Source organism: Carettochelys insculpta, chromosome 6 (genome assembly GCF_033958435.1).
Source record: "Carettochelys insculpta isolate YL-2023 chromosome 6, ASM3395843v1, whole genome shotgun sequence".
NCBI lineage: Eukaryota > Metazoa > Chordata > Testudines > Carettochelyidae > Carettochelys > Carettochelys insculpta.
This window is the reverse complement of record NC_134142.1, coordinates 118,994,319-119,014,301: the sequence shown is the minus strand read 5'-3', so window position 1 is coordinate 119,014,301 and position 19,983 is coordinate 118,994,319. Positions and strand designations below refer to the sequence as shown.

Genomic DNA, 19,983 nt, shown 5'->3' with positions numbered 1-19,983 from the left:
GGCTGGATAAAGTTTGGCCTGATGTCTTTGGTGGTTTTCAGGGCTGTGGTTTTGCACATTCTGGTTCCAGCTATAAGAGCTGAGACAGGCCGGGCCTGGGAGAGAAGTTGTTGTGGTCTGATGGGATTTCCGGCCTGTGGGGCGTAAGGCTGCGTACATGCTCCCTGGAGAGACCCTGTACTCAACGGGCTTTCCAGCACAGCTGTTCAGGTGGTGCATACTCACATGAGCATGGGAACTTTTAAGGACCTCTCCAGGACCTCCCCACATCTCAGACCGGCCTCCTGTGTCCTGCCAGCCCTCCCCAGCTCTCACCTCCTGGATGTCCTCTTTGGCTCGGATGTCTGATGGGTGCATCAGTGATCCCATGACCTTCACATTGCCGTGGACCACCAGGGCTTCGTCGGGGCGGTCTGTGTTGATGCCGACACGGCCGTGGTGAAAGACCGTGTCGGGGAGCTGCGCCCGCTGCCAGAGGACATCACTGTCACTCTCGAACTGACCGGGGTTGGAGGCCTGTGGAGAGCCAAGAGGACAGTGACTGAAAAGCCTCCTAAGCAGCAGCAGGGATCTTCCAAAGGGGATGAAACCAAAGAGGCAGGAGCCGCCCAGCAGAAACAGAGTGAGCGAGGGCAGTTTCGAGAGACCCGTGAGCAGGGATCTCCTCCAGACTCATCCTCCTGAAACATGCAGTGGAGGGACAAGGCGCAGCTGGGACAGAGGGCACATAAGCACCTGTACACAGCAGTTACAGCCCCATGTGATGGGAAATCCCAGCTCCTATCCTGGCTGCTTGCCATTGGCTTCCAATCACTGGCCTGGATGGGGAAAACATGGTAAATGGGCTCAGGGAGCCAAAATGGACCCTGAGTCCAGACAAAGGTTACCTCATATGGGAGGGGGGCTGGAACCTCTGCAAGGGACAGCTCAATGCAGGGTAAGGGGTAGCTCAGTAGTTTAAGAATTAGCCTGCCCAGCTTGGGGTTGTGAGTTCAACCCTTGAGGGGGCCATTTAGGGATCTGGGGCAAAATAGATTTAAAAAGGAGGGGACAGTGCTTGGTCCTGCCAAGAACACAGGGGACCAGCCTCAATGACCTCCCAAGGTGCCTTCCAGCTCTATGAGACACACACCTCCATATACTACATTTTTATAGCCCTGGCCAGTGCCTGCACACCCAGCAATGTCACAAGACAGACACACACATCGGTGCTCAGGGCAGCTGACTCAGGCTTGTGGGGCAGGAGGGGGGTAAATCTGCAGGGCAGACATTCAGGTTCAGGTTGGAGCCCAGGCTCTGAGACCATCCCCAACATAAGCCCAAAAGTCTACACTGCGCTTTCATAACCTCCAGCCCTAGCCAGGCATGGCCAGGGCAGGACTGTTTATTGCAGCACAGACATAGCCAGAAAGGGCCCCTGTCCTGACACCCAGGAAAAAGCTCAGGTGCAGGTAGAGATTGAACCCCTCGAGTCCCGAACTCTCATCTAGCAACATCCATAATCCGGCATGATTTTAGTTAGCTGGATGAGCACTTATCATGGGTGTGGCCAAGTTTCCCACGGTCGTATAAAGTTCGTTTTCAGCCACCACCCCTGACACTCAGTGTTCTGTGCTTTTATGAAGCTAAAATTTGCCCCAACTGTCTCCTTTGAGCCCAATTAGCAGCGGAAGTGTTGGTGATGTTCTAGAGGATATTGACCTCCTGGAATCTGGCAAATTCTCTTGTCCGGCACTGGTCAGGTCCTCAAGGTGCCAGACCAGAGAGGTTGAACCTGCACCTGAACTGTCACCAGGCTGTGACCCCACAGCTTGAAAGCCAGCGGCACCAGGTCTGCAGGAGGATGCTAGGGAGGAGCCCACCTGAGCCCCACTTCCAGTGCAGGGTGGTGCGGCCAGCGGGGGCGGGCACGTGGCCACAGGCTCACTGGGGGTGGGAGGCAGAGGTCTGGAGCACTAGCAAGCCGTGCAGCGAAACCAGAGAGAGGAGCAGGAGACAGGGTCAGCGAGGGGTGAGGAGATTTGTTCCCAGAGCTCATGACAACAAACCCCTGCCTGCACTTGGTGAGGCAACAGCCCTGCCACGGGGTGTTCTCTGCCCGCCGGTCCAACCTCCAGTCGAGGTTCTGTCCGCAGGCACCAGCCGACAGACAAAACTCCGCAGCTGTGCCCGCGTCTTTCCCCTCCACTTCCTGGGCCTCACGCTCCTGAGTCCTTGGACCTGTGCTGACTTGCCCTGCCCCGAGGGAGGCCCACAGAGACTCACTGCCCAAGAGGCCAGTACGGCTGGGACAGGGACTGCAGGAGAGCAGGGGCTGCCAGAAAGTGGCCATGCCACCTCTCCTTCCCACCATGCACGGCTGGGGTCTCTCACAGGGAGATAACCACTGGACTCTGTCTTATCTCTGCACTGGCTGCAACTGTGCCCTGCTCGGGGGTTGGGTCTGTGTGGTCCAGGCCGTCTGCTTTCCCCTCAGCTCTGTGGTGGAGCCCCTCGGAGACTGCATAGCTCATCATGTACTTACTTGTCTGCAGACTCCGGGGTCCCCGTCCGCCCTCCGTTTGTGTTTTACCCCCGAACTGGCCCTTTGCTAGAGGAAATGGACAAAGCACTTAAAAGGCGGCTGGGCGGAGACAGCCAATCCAACGTCATAGCCCGGCTCTCACTGCTGCCTGCTCCTGAGCAGCCACATGGGGACACAACCAGCCCCTTCCCCAGAGCTACATTCCTCAGAACCTCACGCTCCTGTTCCCCAGGTCGGAGAGAGCTTGACTAGCTGAACACCAGGAGAACCTGTCAGGGGAATCCAGTTTCTTTCCTGCCTGGCCATGACTCCAGCCTACCGCACTGCTGCCCTCAGACAGTCGCCCGCAGGCACTGGGAAAATGCAGCCAGGACACCTACTGAAGATCTGCTGGCAGCATTGGTCCCTTGCTCCCCGTGGCCCCTTCCCAGATGACACGTCCCCTGCCTTGCTCTCCCCTCCTGGAGAACGTGCCTTTGTCTCTGTGTCGGGTTCCTTCAGGAACACACGGGCTGCCTTCCTCATGAAGCCTGGCTGGGGTTGGAAGCCGTCTCCCAGAAAGGCGGTCAGAGAATGGGGAGAAAGGGCAGCAGGGGCCTTGAAGAGCCAGACAAGGGTTGGTGGAGGAATAGAAAAGCCAAGAGACGGGAGCAAGGAGCCCAACAGTCAAGCCAAGGGCAGTGAGGCCCCAAAGGGCCAGAGAGAGGACTGGGATGCACTGAGAGTCGGGAAGACTTACTCTGACAATGATGCGCTCAGAGATGTGGGCAGCCAGCGTGTAGGTCTGGTTCTGGGCGTGGGCCTGAAGTGCCACCACCAGCATGAAATACCTGCAAATGACAGCCACCCACATGGGCCATCTGCAGCAGGGGAGAAGCGCCTCGGGGGTGAGGGCCTGGCAGACGTCGCCTCCCCTCCCACAGACAGGGAAGTCCCCGCACCTCCCCAGACAGGGCCACACTCTGACCCAGCCAGTGCTCAGGTCTCTAGCCATCCGCTCCCCTCTGCCATAGCACAGGCTCCTCCAAGGCCTGTGGCAGGAACTGCCCACACTGGGATCCTGGCAGCCCTCACAGCTGGGTACCTTGAGCAGTGGTTGCCATGGAAACCCAGGTAACCCTGGTGACGGTGACCAATGAGCATGTGCTCTTCCCTCCATGTCAGTACTCAGCTAGCTCCTCAGCATGGTGTTGGGGCCACGATGCTGCTGGAGCCCGGAGGCCAGCTGTCAGATGGGCTCTGAAACCATGGCAGCGCCTGCTTGCCTAGGGCCTCTCCCCGCAAACACCTCAGCCAGTGCATTCCCGCAGCCCGTCTCCATCCTGCCATCGGCAGGGGCAGCTCCGCAGCAGTCTGCTCCGCCAGACAGGCTCAGCGAGACCCATACGCTTCCGCCAACCCCTCCGTCCCAGCTCGGAGGGACTCAGACTGGTCCATACCTCTGGTCAGGGTTGGGCTTGCCCTTCTTCCTCATGTTATTGGCCGTGGTCTCGCTGAAGTGCAGCCGTCCCACAGTGACCTTCGTGACCTGCTCCGGGGGCAGGTTGACCCTGGAGGGGGGAAGCAGAGGACATGGCTGGAAAGGAGGCTGCAGGGAGAGCTGCCATTTCCTCTCATGTGGGCAGAGCAGCCCCCAGCTGCAGTCATCTGCGGAACCCTCTTCTCTTCCTCACGGCAGAGGGTGCTACCAAAATGCCCGAGGAGCAAGGGAGACCACCACAGGGGAAGTGAGCTCTGGGCATGGAGGGCTGGGGAGTCATTGGTGTGGAGAAGATGACAGAGGGAGAACACGTCACACACACTGCCATTCTGAGCCCTCCCTGACAGCACCCCATAGTACCCCTGGTCCCACACTGCCCTCCATGCTCAGAGGGCTTCACATCAGAGTCCCTCAATCACCTCCCTCCTTTGGGGGCTCTCCAGTGACAGCCCCCCACAGCGGCCCCCTTCGCTGGCCATACTCACGTGACGGGGTTGAAGGGCCGCTTGCTGCGGTCAGACTGCGACTGCTCGATGTTGATGGACTGATTCAAGGCCTCCAGCTGCAGGGACAGACCGTGGCACATTACAGAGCGTGGAGCCATGGGGCTTTCCCCTCGCTCAGCCAGGGACACTCCAGCCAGCCACTCGCCCCACGGGCATCGACGGAGCCATCACCCCGGCAACTAGGTGCACGCAACTACCCCTCCACCCACTTCCATAATCACGGCTCAGACACAGGCAGGTTTACCTTGTCCCTTTGCCGTCACCTGTCCCTCCCCTCCCGTTCTGCAGGGGTTCTCTGCGCTGGTGGGGCCGGACAGCCTCTTCCCTGAGCCTCAAACATAGACTTCAGCACACAGCCACTATGCCCATAGACACATCCCCTGCCAGACTTCCCAGGGGAACCAGGCTCCCAGCCTTCCTGTGTGCAGCGTCACTACACTTGTGATTCACACACGCATACATGCAGGATTGCGTGTGCTTGTGTCACACCTGGGTTCCACTCACTGACCCCTTGCACACTCACCCACTAACAGGATGCAGTGATGTAAGGCTGATGATGCCGACGGAGAGGCTGACATCATCACGTCTAATGCAAAACACACAGAGCCTGCACGGCCACATACACCACCCGCATTACAGACACTAACACTCTCTCCCAGCAGTGGCTTTCAGCTCTTGCAAGGTCTCCCTCTTCCCCACCCAGACTTGCCTTCACTCCATGCAGCTTCAGGTAGAAGCAGTCAAGGGGCTTCAGGCCTTCAGGGGTCTTCACATACTTGGGGTCGCCGATCATGCCAATGTAGACCGTGACCTGGAAGTGATTCTTCTTCTGGCACACAAAGGCGTCGTCCCCCACCGAGAAGTTGAACCCTTTGTCTGCGTCCACCCGGTACGTGGGCGGGGGGCTGAGCACCGAGGTGGGAAGAGAAGGCAGTGGGTGTTAGACGGAAGGACGAACAACCTCCTGATATCTCTGCACAGACGGATAATTTATAGCCGGGGGAGGCAGCACAAACAGAGCGTTTCATGGACACGTCTCGTCTCATTAATGATCACACAGGCCGGCTCTCCTCCTGCTTCTGACCCTATACCCTACAGCCAGTCCCTGAATGGCTGATGTGGGGCAGTAAAAACAGGGAGGTACTGTACAAATTTTTACTTGTCCTTTCATAAAGACCAGTAGCCGAAAACTAGTGTCGTGCGACTGGCTCCGCTCTGCATGGATCGTCTGTAGGTACTCTACTTCACAGGTTGCGCGGAAGCCAAAGAACCCCCTCTGGTGAACTTCTGGGACATGGTGTCATTGACTCACAGATCCCCATGTGCTAGACGGGATTGCCTGGGGTTCAAAGCAAGCAGTCGTTTCACTGGGCCCGGCCACTTTCTGCAGCCCCATAGGGAAAACAGCGTAAGAGAATCCCATGGGAGATGCAGGATAGCGTGTGTGTTTATGTGTATGTGTGTGTGTGGCATAAGAGAATCCCATGGGAGATGCAGGATGGCGTGTGTGTGTGTGTTTCAGGCTGGCAGATTTCTGGATTGAAAGGGAATATAGTTGTTTGACTTGGAATTTGCCAGGGTCACTCCCAGCTTCTACACAAGGTGCTGCAGAACGACCTCCATGACCTCCAAGCATCACATCCAATCACGGCCCCCCTCCGCCCCCTTCACATAAGGAGATAAACAGGAGCAACTCCTTTGTGAAGTCTAAAAGCTCAGTGGTGCAGCCTAGTTGGGGCAACATCTCTACGAGTAACACCGAGGGGCCTGTGAAACTACATGAAAGTCCTTAGGTCCTTCTCACCAGCTCTAAGGAGGTGGGCACAACGAGGTACGTTGGCCCTACGGACTTTGCGCCTGGGATATGGCTCAGACTTGGACTCAGCAGTGCCCAGGGAAAGAAGAATGGACCTGTGGGTGACAAGCGCGATGTCACCTGTAAGAAAAGCCACGTAGCCGCAGCAGGGCCTAGCAGAATAATCTATCGTGGGATTCATGGAGCAAACCTGGCGCATGATATTTGCCGAACCAAAATGCTTACAACCTGCGCATTAAGTACGAGCACAAGGATAAGCATTAAACAACATGCGACAACCCCTTGTGCCATGTGATTGGAGCACTGAGCACGTCCTGGGAGAGACCCAGAGACTGCCTCTGACTTGTCCTGGGAAGTCTCTCATCCACTCACCCACCAGGCCCAGCTCCGCTTTACCTCTGGGATCTGACTTCCAAATTCTGCTCCTCGGGGCAGGTCGTGAGTCAGGCTGATCTAGTGGGGGTGGGGGACACAGACATTCTCTGGGGGTTTGTCTCCTGAACAATTCTTCAGGGGGACTCACGAAATCCCCCATCAGGTTCTGTTCCCCAAGTGACCCCTCCTGACCTGGCTGCCAGGTTGTACCAGTTACAAGCATGCACATTCCTGGGCAAATCAGAACCACCTGCTTCCGCTGCTAACAGCTCCCAGCTCCCATCCTGGCACGTCCCAGCTGGGAGGGGAAATGGGCTAGTGGGAAGAAACACATCCACCAGCTGGGGAGCCTCATCGGTATCTCCTTAAGGGGCTGGTTACCATGGGAACAGCAAAAATATGTGGCCTTCACATCAAGACCCCCTTTCTCTCACCTCCCAAGATTCCTGGCCTGCACTGTGGGCTAGGGCCTGTCTAGGGGGCGCTGCCTGACTGGCATAGGGGGTAGGGGGGTGGGAAGAAGGAAACACCCTCATGTCAGTCACTCACTCAGCATTTCAACTGGGAGACCAAAACCCAACCACACCCCCACTGCCCCCGGCTCCCGCCTCAGTTTTCAACTCTTTGGGAACACCACTGGTTTTTATTGACAGAAATCTGTGCAAGATAACAGGAGCCAGGACTTATTTTTAACACATTAAAAAGCACAGCGTATCCTTCTGCCAAAGGGGAAAAACAAAAACCCCCAGAGCACACCATCGTCTCTCCTCCTAGGTCTGAACTTTTAAGAAAAAGAAACAACCAACAACAGCGCCGAAAGATCCGAGCAGTGGAGAAGAGGCGACTGGGGGGAAAGGAGGACCATGGACAGAATGATATACGTTCCCCCAGGCTAGGAGATTGGTCAGACTTTGTAGACAAGAGTATATGCCATGAGGGTCACTCCCTTTTATACAGCTGGCTTCCCTCAGGCCCAGTCAATTCAGTGCTGCACAGCTGCCAGTCTGACCTAAAGGAGACCCTCTCCCCTGTGGTCAAAAGGCAATTCAGTCCCCTACACTGACACAAGAGACAACTAATCCAGGGTAAGATGTCTGGGCTTCCTGTAAAATGGGATTGGTTGGTTGGTTGGTTTGCTTGACATAAGCAGTAGCTGAATGGATCAGGACATTCTCCAACATGACCATCATCATCTTTATCACTGCGAAGGGCCTACAAAGGTTACAGATCCCTGTCCTGATCTGTGCAGCCCGCCACACTGCCTGCTGGGCATTGCCATATGGGTAAAAGCTCACGGGGCATGCACGGATGACAGTAGATATGCAAGTGTTTTGCAGGATACGGTCAGACTTCAAAAAGATCTGTGCAAACGGACTGAGGCAGGTAGGATGAAGTTCAATAAGGACAAATACAAAGTGCTGCACTTAGGGATGAACAAGCAGTTTCACGCATACCAAATGTGAAGGAACCTAGCAGTCATAGTGGCCCACAAGCTGAGTATGAGTCAACCATGTGATGCTACTGCAAAAAAAGCAAACATGATTCTGGGGTCCGTTAACAGGAGTATTGTGAGCAAGACAGGAGAAGTTATTCTTCTGCTCTACTCTGCACTGATTAGGCTTCATTTGGAGTACTGTGTCCAGCTCTGGGCACCACATTTTAGGAAAGATGTGGAGAAATTGGAGAGGGTCCAGAGAAGAGCGACTAAAGTGAGTAAAGGTCTAGAAAATAGGACCTATGAGAGAAGATTAAAAGATTTGAGTTTGCTTAGTCTGGAAAAGAGAAAGTTGAGACAGGACATGATAGCAGCTTTCAAGCACCTAAAAGCGTGTTATAAGAAGGATGGGAAAAAAAATATTCTCCCTAGCCTCTGATAATAGGTCAAGAAGCAATGGGGTTAAATTGCAGCAAGGAAGGTTTAGATTGGACACCAAGAAAAATTTCCTGTCAGGGTCGTTAATTACAGGAGTAAATTGCTTAGGGTGATTGTAGAATCTCCATCACCGGAGATGTATAAGAACAGGTTCGATAAATATCTAACAGGGACGATGTAGATGGTGCTTGGTTCTACTGTAAGGGCAGGGACTGGACTTGATGACCTCCTGAAGCCCCTTCCAGTTCTAGTATTCTGTGGTTCTAAGTATGCACTGGCTCAAGGTGCAACGCAAAGGTCTTTCACACGTGGTGTCCTATCATAGGCCATAATCTGTGGAGGCTGCACTTCCACCAGGTGACGATTTGTCTCTCCTCAGCCAGTCATGGCTCTTAATTTAACTCCAGTGACACAAACTGGATCAGAACAACCCTAAAATGAAGCATCACCCAGCCCTACTGTTCCAAACTTCATTCATCAGCCAGGCCCAGCTCCAGCTCCTTCTCTCTGCCCTGGTTCTCCACACCCATCCCATCACCTCACCAGCCTCCCACCATTTTGCCAGCGGAAACACACAACACCTGGGCTGTATATTTTTGGACTGCCCAGCGGTGAATGGGTTAATGTTGAATGACATCTTCCCAGTGACTCAGGCTCTGGCAAGTAAAGCCGGGACAGCTCCATGAGGAACCATTTATTTCTTCCTTGGAGCCGCAGAGGGACCCTCAGCTGCCTGGGATGTGACCCAAACAAAAACCAGATGACGGAAGTGAAGTGAAAAGCACTACCTTAGCCTGAAAGAATGAGAAGAATTTCCCTCACTCATTCGTGCCCCTTCGTCATAGTTTTTGAGCTTCATGTTCGCCTTCCCTTTCTTCCCACTGAATTCCTCCCACTGCCCTCGCTGGTTTCTTTCTCGCAGTAACAGACCAGGTGCCATCACAGATCAGTCCCGGGCCTGGCCAGCCCAGCGGCCTGACGGTGTTAGGCCTGAGAGGCTTCAGGGAAAGCTGAGAAACACCTGCCACAGGCAGAAGTGGGGTTATCTGCCCGGTACATTAGGTCTCTCCTCTTTCTCAAGCTCTTTCATGGAATCCACGTCCCCTTGGTCCTTCACGAACGGGTCCCTGACAGCGCGCTGCCTAGGCTCCTCTGAATCGGGTCACTGGGCTTACCACAGATTCATACAGGTTCTCACAGACCCTCCCTCCCCTTACAACCACTCTCCGTCCACACACTTTCCTGCTTCACACACAAACACAAGCCACCCACTCCCGCCTCACACTGTCGCAACACCTCCAGCAAGGGCACCCTGCCCCGCTCCACTCATCACCCTGCCACCCACAACCTCACTGCCCCCGGCAGGGGACCAGGGTCCCGCAGGAGGGGCGGCCATCGGCCTGCGCACTGAGGTACAGTGCCAGCCGCAGTGGAGAGAGACGGAGAGAACGAGGAGATGGGGGAGGGCCTCACAAAACATACAGGAGGCTCCCGACCGTGTTCTGGTGAATGTCCATTTAGGCTGATGACAGCCCACTGCAGACCCCGGAGGATCCCTTCTCCTGCCTCCCAGAACACACTGCCCAGCTGAACACAACTCCCCGTTCATCAAGCCCCCAGAGCGCCAAATAAATGGAGCATTCTGATTGGCTGTGAGTGATGTTATTCCCCGGCAACAATCCCTTGCAAACATCCAGGGTCGAAGGTGGAAGTTCCATTTCAGAGCTTCTGAAGCCAGAAGGGACCATACCGATCAGCTCACCTCCCATCCTGCCTACTGCAGCCCACAGAGACACCCCCAGAGCGCCCCATGTCTAGTTCTAGTGCATAACCCCCGGCTAAGCCCCATTAGCAAGAGACAGCTGATCCTGAGTTAAAGATTTCACACCACGGAGAATCCACCACCTCCACCCTCACAGTCCAAACAGCCATTTTGCCACAACAAATACACTACCCTAAACCTTGTTCCAGGGGATCACTATCTCTAACCTCCCACCCCACGGGTGCTGCATCCCTTGGAAACTACCTCCCCCAAGTTTCAACTCACCCCCTTCGGTGTCCCCAGCACCCAGAGTCGCCCCCAGGAACCACCAGCACCATGGGCTGGGCAAATAATTAAGATACATTTCTTGGGTTGTAAGTGGGGTTCCCTCTGGAGGGTTCCATCCCTGATGGAAGGGTGCTGCCAATTTAGCATGGGGAAATAACCTTGGGTGCCAGGCTCTGCAACTGAGAGCAAGAATGAAGACTCTTGGTTTATTTGCTGTTTGGCCTCATTTCAAACAATCAAAACTCAGGTTGCTGCCAAAGCCACGCTAAATTTTTCCAGAGAGAGTGGGAAAGTCAGGGGGAAAACTCCCGCTGACAAAAGGTCTAGGGTCAAATTGATTGTTTCAGCCAAAAGGCCTCCACTGATGAAAAGTAGATTAACGGGGGTTTCAGAAGCTCAGGATCGAAGAAGAGGGGATTTCTCCTAAGGCTGAGTGAAGGTGAAAGGTTACAAACTGCCCAAAGCCAGTGTCTGACATTGAGACTCACAGTAACCAGCAGACTACAGAAGGAACCCAGCCACGCTCAAGGTTAAAATAGGAGGGAAGGAGAAGACGTGTAAGGGAAAGGTGTATGAGAAACACAGGGGAGAAAGGAGGACCTAGGAAATATTTAATTGTACAGGTTCAAACTCTCTCGTCCAGCAACATCCCTCATCCGGCAGGTCAATGGATGTTGTTGGACCAGAGAGCAGCTGTGGTGGCCCCACGGATTGAAACCCCTGCTGGGAGCAGACGGACCCCGGCAGCCCCACAATGGAGCCAGCTGGGATGCAGAGCAGCTACAGGGACCGTGGTTGTGAGCCTGGGAGACACCAGCTGACAGGCACTTGGGACCCCTGCTGGGCAAAGGATGCATGGTGAGAATCCGGAAGCCCCGTGGGGAAACCCTGCAGGAGTGCCCCCCACCAGGCAGCCAGCCTGACCTCCCCTCCTCTGGCAAATCCCCTCGTCCAGGATCATTCAGGTCCGGAGAGTGCTGGATGAGGGAGGTACAACCTGTATTTGTATCTGTCAGATGTCAGAGGCAGAAATGGGGTCTTTTTCCTGTTATAAATGTGCTCCCCCGTATCTGTCCTCCCTTCTCTCTCTGAGCCCATCCTCTATGCACAAGAGTTACATGTCTGATGGACCCCAATACACTCCCAGTAATTTTACACTCGTTCTGGTTTACTCCTCTCCCAGACCACAAACGCCAGGCTCAGGGACAGGAATCTGCTGCAGAACAGTACACCTGGACCTTCAAACAACCTCCACAGCCTGAACTGAGCCACACCGCCTCCACGCAACATCTAGCCCACCACCCCCACCACTAAGACCTGCTCAACCCACAGCACCTGCCCACGGATTCTCTAGACACATTCGCGACAGGCAGATCAACTCACAAGATCTTCAGTCATCCACCGGTGACCAACCAGGATTTACCCAGGATGAACCTGCCCCTGGGGGCTTGCACACCAGCCAGACAAGACACATATAGTGCCGTCCGCCCCAGAGGAGCACACCCGTAACACACCATCCCCTCACAGCAGGAACTCTACTATCCAGACACCAGGTAAAGCTCCAAGCAGGGAGCTCCGGCCCACCCCACCCCGTACAACGGGAGGAGTAACACCCCACCACTGCTCCCCAGCCAGAGGATGGATGTGCTGAGCTCAGCACGAAAAGGTCTCTGTTCAGCGCTGCGATGCCCCTCGCCAGCTGCCTCACCTCGAACTGTAAACAAAGAGCAGAGAGGGAAGGCGAGCGGGCCCTCTGGGATTCATCAACTTGGCCTGTCAGAGAGATGAATTACCCCTTTTCTCCAGAGTAAATGAACTAACGGCCTTGTTCCAGACCTCTTTAGCTTTGTTGTTGGAAACCAGCTAACCCTTCCAAAGGGTCAGTGGCTTTAATACCACAAGATGGGTATGACAGGCCAAGATTGAATGTGCAAATCTACCAACAATAAAATACATCGTACACTGGCCCACCCCACCCAACCCAGGGACACGGGCCCTTCGAGTTGAGAGACGTGTTTCTCCGGCACCTCCCCAAACTCAGGACATTAGTCTGTCTCTCCCATTCCTCCCAAATCAGGGACACTTGGCCCTGGACAGCATGCACCCTTAAACCAGGAGATGCAACCCTCTCCATTTGGCCCATGTCATTCGAAGACCCCAACCCTTTTTGCCGGCCACCGTACCCTAAAGCAAACTTGGAAAATAGAGCAGTGATTTTTTTTTTTTAGACAAAGTAAAGTAACTGAGATATCTAAGGAGACATCTGCACTGGGAGGAAGAACCTGCACTATGGCCACAGCTGGCTCGGGTCAGCTGATTTGGGCTCACCGAGGGCTTAAGGCTGTAAAATTCCAGCCTAGACATTCAGCCTCAGGCTGGAGCCGGTGAAGGTGGGGGTAGGATCTGAGACAGCCACTGTTCCCTGGAGCCTGTGCACTTCTGCAGCCACTCAGGAGAGACTGATACGCCACCCAGCTGGTTAGCAGAGCACCCCCAGCCAGGTGTTTTGCTACTACTGATGGTGCACGTGCACACATGCCTTGGTGCACATAAAAATATTCCACACATGGATGGAAAAACCGGCACATGGATGGAAAAGTTAGAGGGAACACTGTCCAGAGCCCAGGCACCAGCCCTAATGGCTCCACCGCAATTGTATAGCACCACAAGCCTGATACTGCTGACCTGGGTTCTGAGACCTGGTGCCCAGATTTGATTGTTGCAATATGTTTTTATCCTGCTATAAAAGGTTTCTGTCCTGCTGGGCAGCAGCATCCAACTGACAACAATTCAGCTTTGCCTAGAACGATCTACAGGCTAACAGTCCCCATGTTCATCTCAAAACCCACCTGAAGCCTGAGGCCTCTTTAGAGGCAGAAAAATGATCTTGCCTCAGCACAGCAGACTATCGCTATCCCGGTCAACAGCAGAGCTGGTCCTGACTCACCAAGCTCCACCACCCATCTAGCCAAGCCTATGTCCCACAGAAATCCCCTTCCAAGATGTTCCCCAGCTCACAGGATTGGAGCAGCAGAAAAGAGAGACCTCAGAATAACTGGCCCACAGATTACTGCCAGGGAAGCAACTGAATGGCTTCTGGAGGATGACTTTCCACCCCTCCCCCAAAGCATCTACAAAATTCACAACTGCCACTAGATGCTTGGTGCAGTGCTGGCTTCCACTTCACTATGTAAAACAGAGACAGCGGTTCACTGGGATTGAATGGTTCCGGCGTGGAGCTGGAACAAGCCTGATCTCAGGATGGTCAAAATCCCAGGCCTGAACCTTCTCCAAGGAACAAACATGGGCACTGTTCTTCTGCCACCAGGTCCCTGAGTGAAAAGGAAGCTGCACATCCCACCTCGCAGGAGATGGGTCACCACCTGACCTTAGCAGGGGAAGTTCTCTTGGGGAGAGCCTTTCACAGAGTCTACCAAGCACTGACAAGGGGAAAACACAACACAGACCTATAGCCAGGTCCCAATTCTCCTCCGACAGCCCGGTGAGACATGGGGATAAGAACATAAGAACATAAGAATGGCCATACTGGGTCAGACCAAAGGTCCATCAAGCCCAGCATCCCATCTGCCGACGGTGGCCAATGCCAGGTGCCCCAGAGAAGGAGAACAGAAGACAAGTGATTTATCTCCTGCCATCCATCTCCTGCCCTTGTTATGAAGGCTGGGGCACCATACTTTATCCCTGGCTAATAGCCATTTATGGACCTGACCTGCAAAAATTTATCAAGCTCTTTTTTAAACCCTAATAGAGTCCTGGCCTTCACAGCCTCCTCGGGCAAGGAGTTCCACAGGTTGACTGTGCGCTGTGTGAAGAAAAATTTCCTTTTATTAGTTTTGAACCTACTACCCATCAATTTCATTTGGTGTCCCCTAGTTCTTGTATTATGGGAAAAGGTAAATAATTTTTCTATATTCACTTTCTCCACACCATTCATGATTTTATATACCTCTATCATATCGCCCCTCAATCGCCTCTTTTCCAAACTGAAAAGTCCCAGTCTCTCTAGCCTCTCCCCATATGGGACCCTTTCCAAGCCCCTAATCATCTTAGTCGCCCTTTTCTGAACCTTTTCTAATGCCAATATATCTTTTTTGAGGTGAGGAGACCACATCTGCACGCAGTACTCGAGATGTGGGCGTACCATAGTTTTATATAGGGGAAGTATGATATCTTTTGTCTTATTATCGATCCCTTTTTTAATAATTCCTAACATCCTATTTGCCTTACTAACTGCCGCTGCACACTGCGTGGATGTCTTCAGAGAAGTATCCACTATAACTCCAAGATCCCTTTCCTGATCTGTCGTAGCTAAATTTGACCCCATCATGTAGTACGTGTAATTTGGGTTATTTTTTCCAACATGCATTACCTTACACTTACCCACATTAAATTTCATTTGCCATTTTGCTGCCCAATCACTCAGTTTGCTGAGATCTTTTTGTAGTTCTTCACAATCCCTTTTGCTTTTGACTGTCCTGAACAACTTGGTGTCATCTGCAAACTTTGCCACCTCACTGCTTACCTCATTTTCTAGATCATTGATGAACAAGTTGAACAGGATCGGTCCCAGGACTGAGCCCTGGGGAACACCACTAGTTACCCACCTCCATTGTGAAAATTTACCATTTATTCCAACCCTTTGTTTTCTGTCTTTTAACCAATTCCCGATCCATGAAAGGACCTTTCCTCCTATCCCATGACCACCTAATTTACATAAAAGCCTTTGGTGTGGGACCGTGTCAAAGGCTTTCTGGAAATCTAGGTATATTATGTCCACTGGGTGCCCCTTGTCCGCATGTTTATTAACCCCTTCAAAGAATTCTAATAGATTAGACAGACACGACTTCCCTCTGCAGAAACCATGCTGACTTTTGCCCAACAATTCGTGCTCTTCTATGTGCCTTGCAATTTTACTCTTTACTAGTGTTTCTACTAATTTACCTGGTACTGATGTTAAACTTATCGGTCTATAATTGCCAGGATCTCCTCTAGAGCCTTTTTTAAATATTGGTGTTATATTGGCCGTCTTCCAGTCATTTGGTACCAAAGTGGATTTAAAGGATAGGTTACAAACCACTGTTAATGCAAAGCAGCACATTTTCCCGTGGTGAGAAGTGGCAGAGGGAGCCCATTGTGAAATGCCTGTTGCTCCTTGGCACTGCTGCCACTAGCTACTCCGCTCGATTCACCGACACTTGGAATTTGGCCCCAAAACGTTACCGACAGGTGGCTTTTGTGAGCCAGGCAAGACCTCCACATTCTGTTCACTCTAGGCCAAAGACTTTGGAACACAGGCCAGTTTGTTCCCATGAGAATGTATCTGATGGTTTGTTCTGAGCATGGTTCAGCAGATGGACTAAGCACGTGAAGGCAGTTCAGACAGCCAGTAGTTCCAGTGTGTTTATCTGAAAAGCCTCGTCGGAGTCTGACCAGAGCCCAGTAACTCAGATTTCTCCATGCAGGCCTCACAACCAGACCACCAGGAATCCTCCGTCAACACAGACGGACTCTGTTATGATCCACATCTCACAGATTGAAATGTCTTAGTGCCTGGGGACCCCATGCATGGTGGTCTGTAGAACACAGTGCAAGGCCCATCTCTTGTATGCTGCCTTCTGTGAGCAGTGAGGTAGAGCGGGCTGGTCGGTCATTTAATGTGTGCATGGGGATGCCAGAGGAGTCTGGGGGTTGTGGGGGAGTCATTCAGGCTTTGCTTAATAAAGTTACAATGTCACGTTAGACACTGCAGAGTTGCTCACAGTCCCTGTGGGTTGGGTACACGGGATCAGCATAAAAAGGAACAAATAAATCAAGTTCTAGGTCCTGTGCGCAACGCAGGGGAAGAAGCTACTGAATAGCCTCCCCTCTCCGTCCCACTGGTGGAACCTGGGTCACCGCCTGTCCAGACAGAACAAATGGGCTGCCTTTGTCTGGAGCAGAGCAGACAGGACAGCGACTCGTCAGGGACAGCCCGAGACACGCTGCCGTGGAGTTAATGGACTCAGAGGAGACCAGCCATGTTAGTCGGTAGGGTCACAAACAACAAGGAGTCCTAAAAACCCTTAAAGACTAAAATTTATTAGGTACTGAGCTTTCGTGGGTCAGGCTCATTTTCAAAAAATCCAATGAAGTGGGTCTTACCTACGAAAGCTCATTAATAAATAAATGTGTTAGTCTTCAAACGGGCCACAGGACTGCTTGTTACAGTGGGGTTGTGAGCTGGTGGCAGCTCGAGCCCACCAAATGCTCCTCTCACGGTGGGGATTTTGCTGCCATGTCTGACGGAGAAGCTGGTCTCCACCCTTACACACGTGGCGGAGATATCTGCTAGCAAGAGCTGCCTTGGACAGCCCAGTCATTCGAACACTGGCAGGCTGTGCTTCCCTCCCTCACCCATCGATGCTGTATTTGCCACCCTGGTGAAGAGTGTTGTAACTTTTGCTAGCTTAACTGTAGTTTGATTATGGTACTTTGGTTAAGGCTTTGCTTTTATATATCTACCTGTCAAAAAGCCATTATGGTATAGCTAAGTTTGGCCCACAGGAGGCCTATCTTTCCTGTCAGCAGTGACGCCAGCAGCCTGCTGGTAAGACCCGGCATGAGGGGCTTTTTGCAAAATTTTCCTTTTCCTCTCGTGTATAGGAAAAGTTAAGGTCAAACCAGTAATGTTAAAGTCCTTCATGGAAATTTTTGCTACGGTGTCACTTTCTAATATCAACTGGCGTTCAAGCTTTCCCCACCTACCCCGAAATGGAAAGGTTCGATGTTAGTTAGTTAGTTAAAGCCTGTTACGCCTGCTGGTGTTTAGGGCAGCAACAAAGGTCCTCCACTTCTGTCTGTCTTTGGCCATTTTCTCCAGTATGTCCCAGTGTTGTTCATTCTCTTCATGTCCGCCGCCAGGTTGTCTTGGGCCTCCCACGTTTCCATCATCCTTCAGGCATCCAGTGAAGTGTTATCTTTACAATGGCGTCTGCCTCCCTTTTCATCACGTGCCCTATCCATCTCCAGCGTCTTCTCATGGTGACAGTGGTCATGTCCTCCTGGTGGCATCACAGGAGCAGGTCGTGGTTGGAGCTTGTCTTCGACCAAAAGATGCGAAGTATCTTGCAAAGGCGAGTGGTGTGAAAGGATGTGCGCTTGGCAAGGTCACACTCTGTCACACACCAGCACTCTGAGCTGTATAGTAGTGTTGATATGACACAGCTCTGGTACAGCTTAAGCTTGGTGTGGACACTGTACTGTGTAGACCTCCGTGCACTGTTCATACTTCTGAGGACATTTCTGGCCCTGCTTAATCTGCTCTGGATGTCGTTCTTGGGTGCCTCTATCACGGCGGATGCTGCTGCCTGAGTACGTGAAGCTGTCTGTGCTGGGTAAGTCTGCATCATCTGTCTTGATTGGTGCTGGTGAATCTATGTTGACATTTATGTCAATATTCGCCACCTGCCTCACTTTCCAATATCAACTGGTGTTCAAGCTTTCCCCCGCTACTTCTGACTGGAAAGGTGTGATGGCCTTACTCGAATTCAAGTAAAGGGCACAGAATGGTGTTTTCCCCTTGGCCTTTCACTAGAAATTGGCCTCAAAAGACTGACACACAGGGTACAGTCAGAGGGGATAACCTCAGGTTAAGTTCATCAGAGAACTTAGGGTATTTGGGGGATTCTAAGAAATCAGAGCTTAGTTTAGTATCAGTATTTAAGCACTATGAAGTAAATTGAGGTGCAGGTTGGATATTAGGAAAAACTACTTCACGAGGAGCGTGGTGAAGCATTGGAATGCGTTATCTAGAGAGGTGGTGGATTCTCCATCCCTCGAGGTTTTTAAGTCCCAGCTTGACAGGGTCCTAGCTGGGATGACTTAGTGGGGTTGATCCTGCTTAAAGCAGGGGGCTGGACTAGATGACCTCCTGAGGTCCCTTCCAGCCCTAGGATTCTATGATTCTGAAGTGGGTATAAGAACCTCTTGCTGCATGGGGAAGGTGTGCTAGACGGAATCCGCACCTGAGGCGTATTCATCGCCTCCAAGAAGCACCACTCTCTGAACTCCACTCTTTGTTATCTTTGCTGCAGCTATTCTTAGAACAAGCCTTTGTTTTTCCACTCTTTGATTTTGTAATCTATCCACTGCAATAACACCTTCCTCACCAATCGAAGCGAGCTGGCCTCTGCTTCTGGGCAGTTCAGAGGAGTCAGTGAGTTTTGTACCCTGCTTGTATAGCATAAGTTTAGACCATGAGCAAAGTTAGTTAAGCAGCTTGCATTAGCTATTATAACATTGTTAAGTAAAATCTCTGGGTGTAACCAGATATTAACCGTATTTAACTTCTTTCAGTTTGTATCAGTTAAGCGAGGCTTTAATAACATCGTGCTGCTAAAATAAACGGTAAGTGCTGTGAAAAGCTGGGATTCTCAAAAACTCACCTCCAGCCTGAGGCACTCTCTGTCTCAGGCTATAAAAGTTAACCCGGAAAAGGTGCGAACCTTTGATCTTTAAATTTAAAGTCAGATCAGGGAGCCTTCCCAAATCCACAATTCCCACAAAATTCCCTAAAGGTAACAGCGTGGGGAAGGGGAGCTGGTGAGAAATACAGCCTAGGGCTGGCAACCTGAGCAATTTCCACATGGGGAAATGAAAACAACCCTCTTACAGGTCTGCACTCACACCTCGCTCTCCCTGGTGAAGGGAAAGAGTAAGCAAAGGGAGAGAACTCCATCCCAAGATTCAGCTCCCAGGGTCCGAGACTGGATCTGAACCCCGCCCCTCCAACTTCTTCTGGAGAATGACACACCTAGTCCAGACCCAGTCATGCGCATGGTTCCCTGCCCTGGTATAATCCTGTGGAGAACCCAGCTCTGCTGCAATTCTCCTCTGGTGCGGGGCCCAAGCACCTCATCTTCCCCACACATCTAGCTCTGGTGCTGGTACACAAGAAGCTCCAGGAGCTGTGTAGAGGTCAAAGCCACCTTCTCATTCTAGCCGGGCTGTGGCTTTCCCAAACGGTCGGGCTGGGAGAGGAGGTCAGATCAAGATCAACTCTCCTCCTGCTCCATGAGGGCTCGAAATGAAAACCTGGCTGGGCCTGTGGCCCCCTCTGACTACCCAGGTGCCACGGACACCTAAGGACAGGTAATTGCATGGCAGGAAGGACTATAGAGGCCTAGGAGTCAGCCCCACTGGAGTCTGTTCCCAGGTCTGCCACAAGCTCATCTGGTGACCTGGGGCAAGTCACGTCCTCTCTCTGTGTGTCACTGACAATGGTACTATCAGGCTCCTGAGGCTTAACTGACTGGGCGCCTCAGAGGCACTGGAGGTTAGGCAAAGTATTGCACCCAGCA

At 52.4% G+C, this 19,983-nt stretch overlaps 1 protein-coding gene across 4 annotated transcripts in view; it reads right to left on the bottom strand.

Annotated features, from left to right (window-relative positions):
* Positions 1 to 19,983, bottom strand: part of MYRF (myelin regulatory factor) — a 107,549-nt gene that overhangs the window by 26,668 nt on the left and 60,898 nt on the right. For all 4 annotated transcript variants that reach the window (XM_074998039.1, XM_074998041.1, XM_074998042.1 and 1 more), the window contains 5 exons: positions 5,220 to 5,415; positions 4,490 to 4,566; positions 3,964 to 4,074; positions 3,264 to 3,354; positions 316 to 516 (listed from right to left, as the gene is read on the bottom strand). In XM_074998039.1, the coding sequence (XP_074854140.1) occupies positions 316 to 516; positions 3,264 to 3,354; positions 3,964 to 4,074; positions 4,490 to 4,566; positions 5,220 to 5,415 (676 nt within the window). The remainder of the gene's footprint in view (positions 1 to 315; positions 517 to 3,263; positions 3,355 to 3,963; positions 4,075 to 4,489; positions 4,567 to 5,219; positions 5,416 to 19,983) is intronic.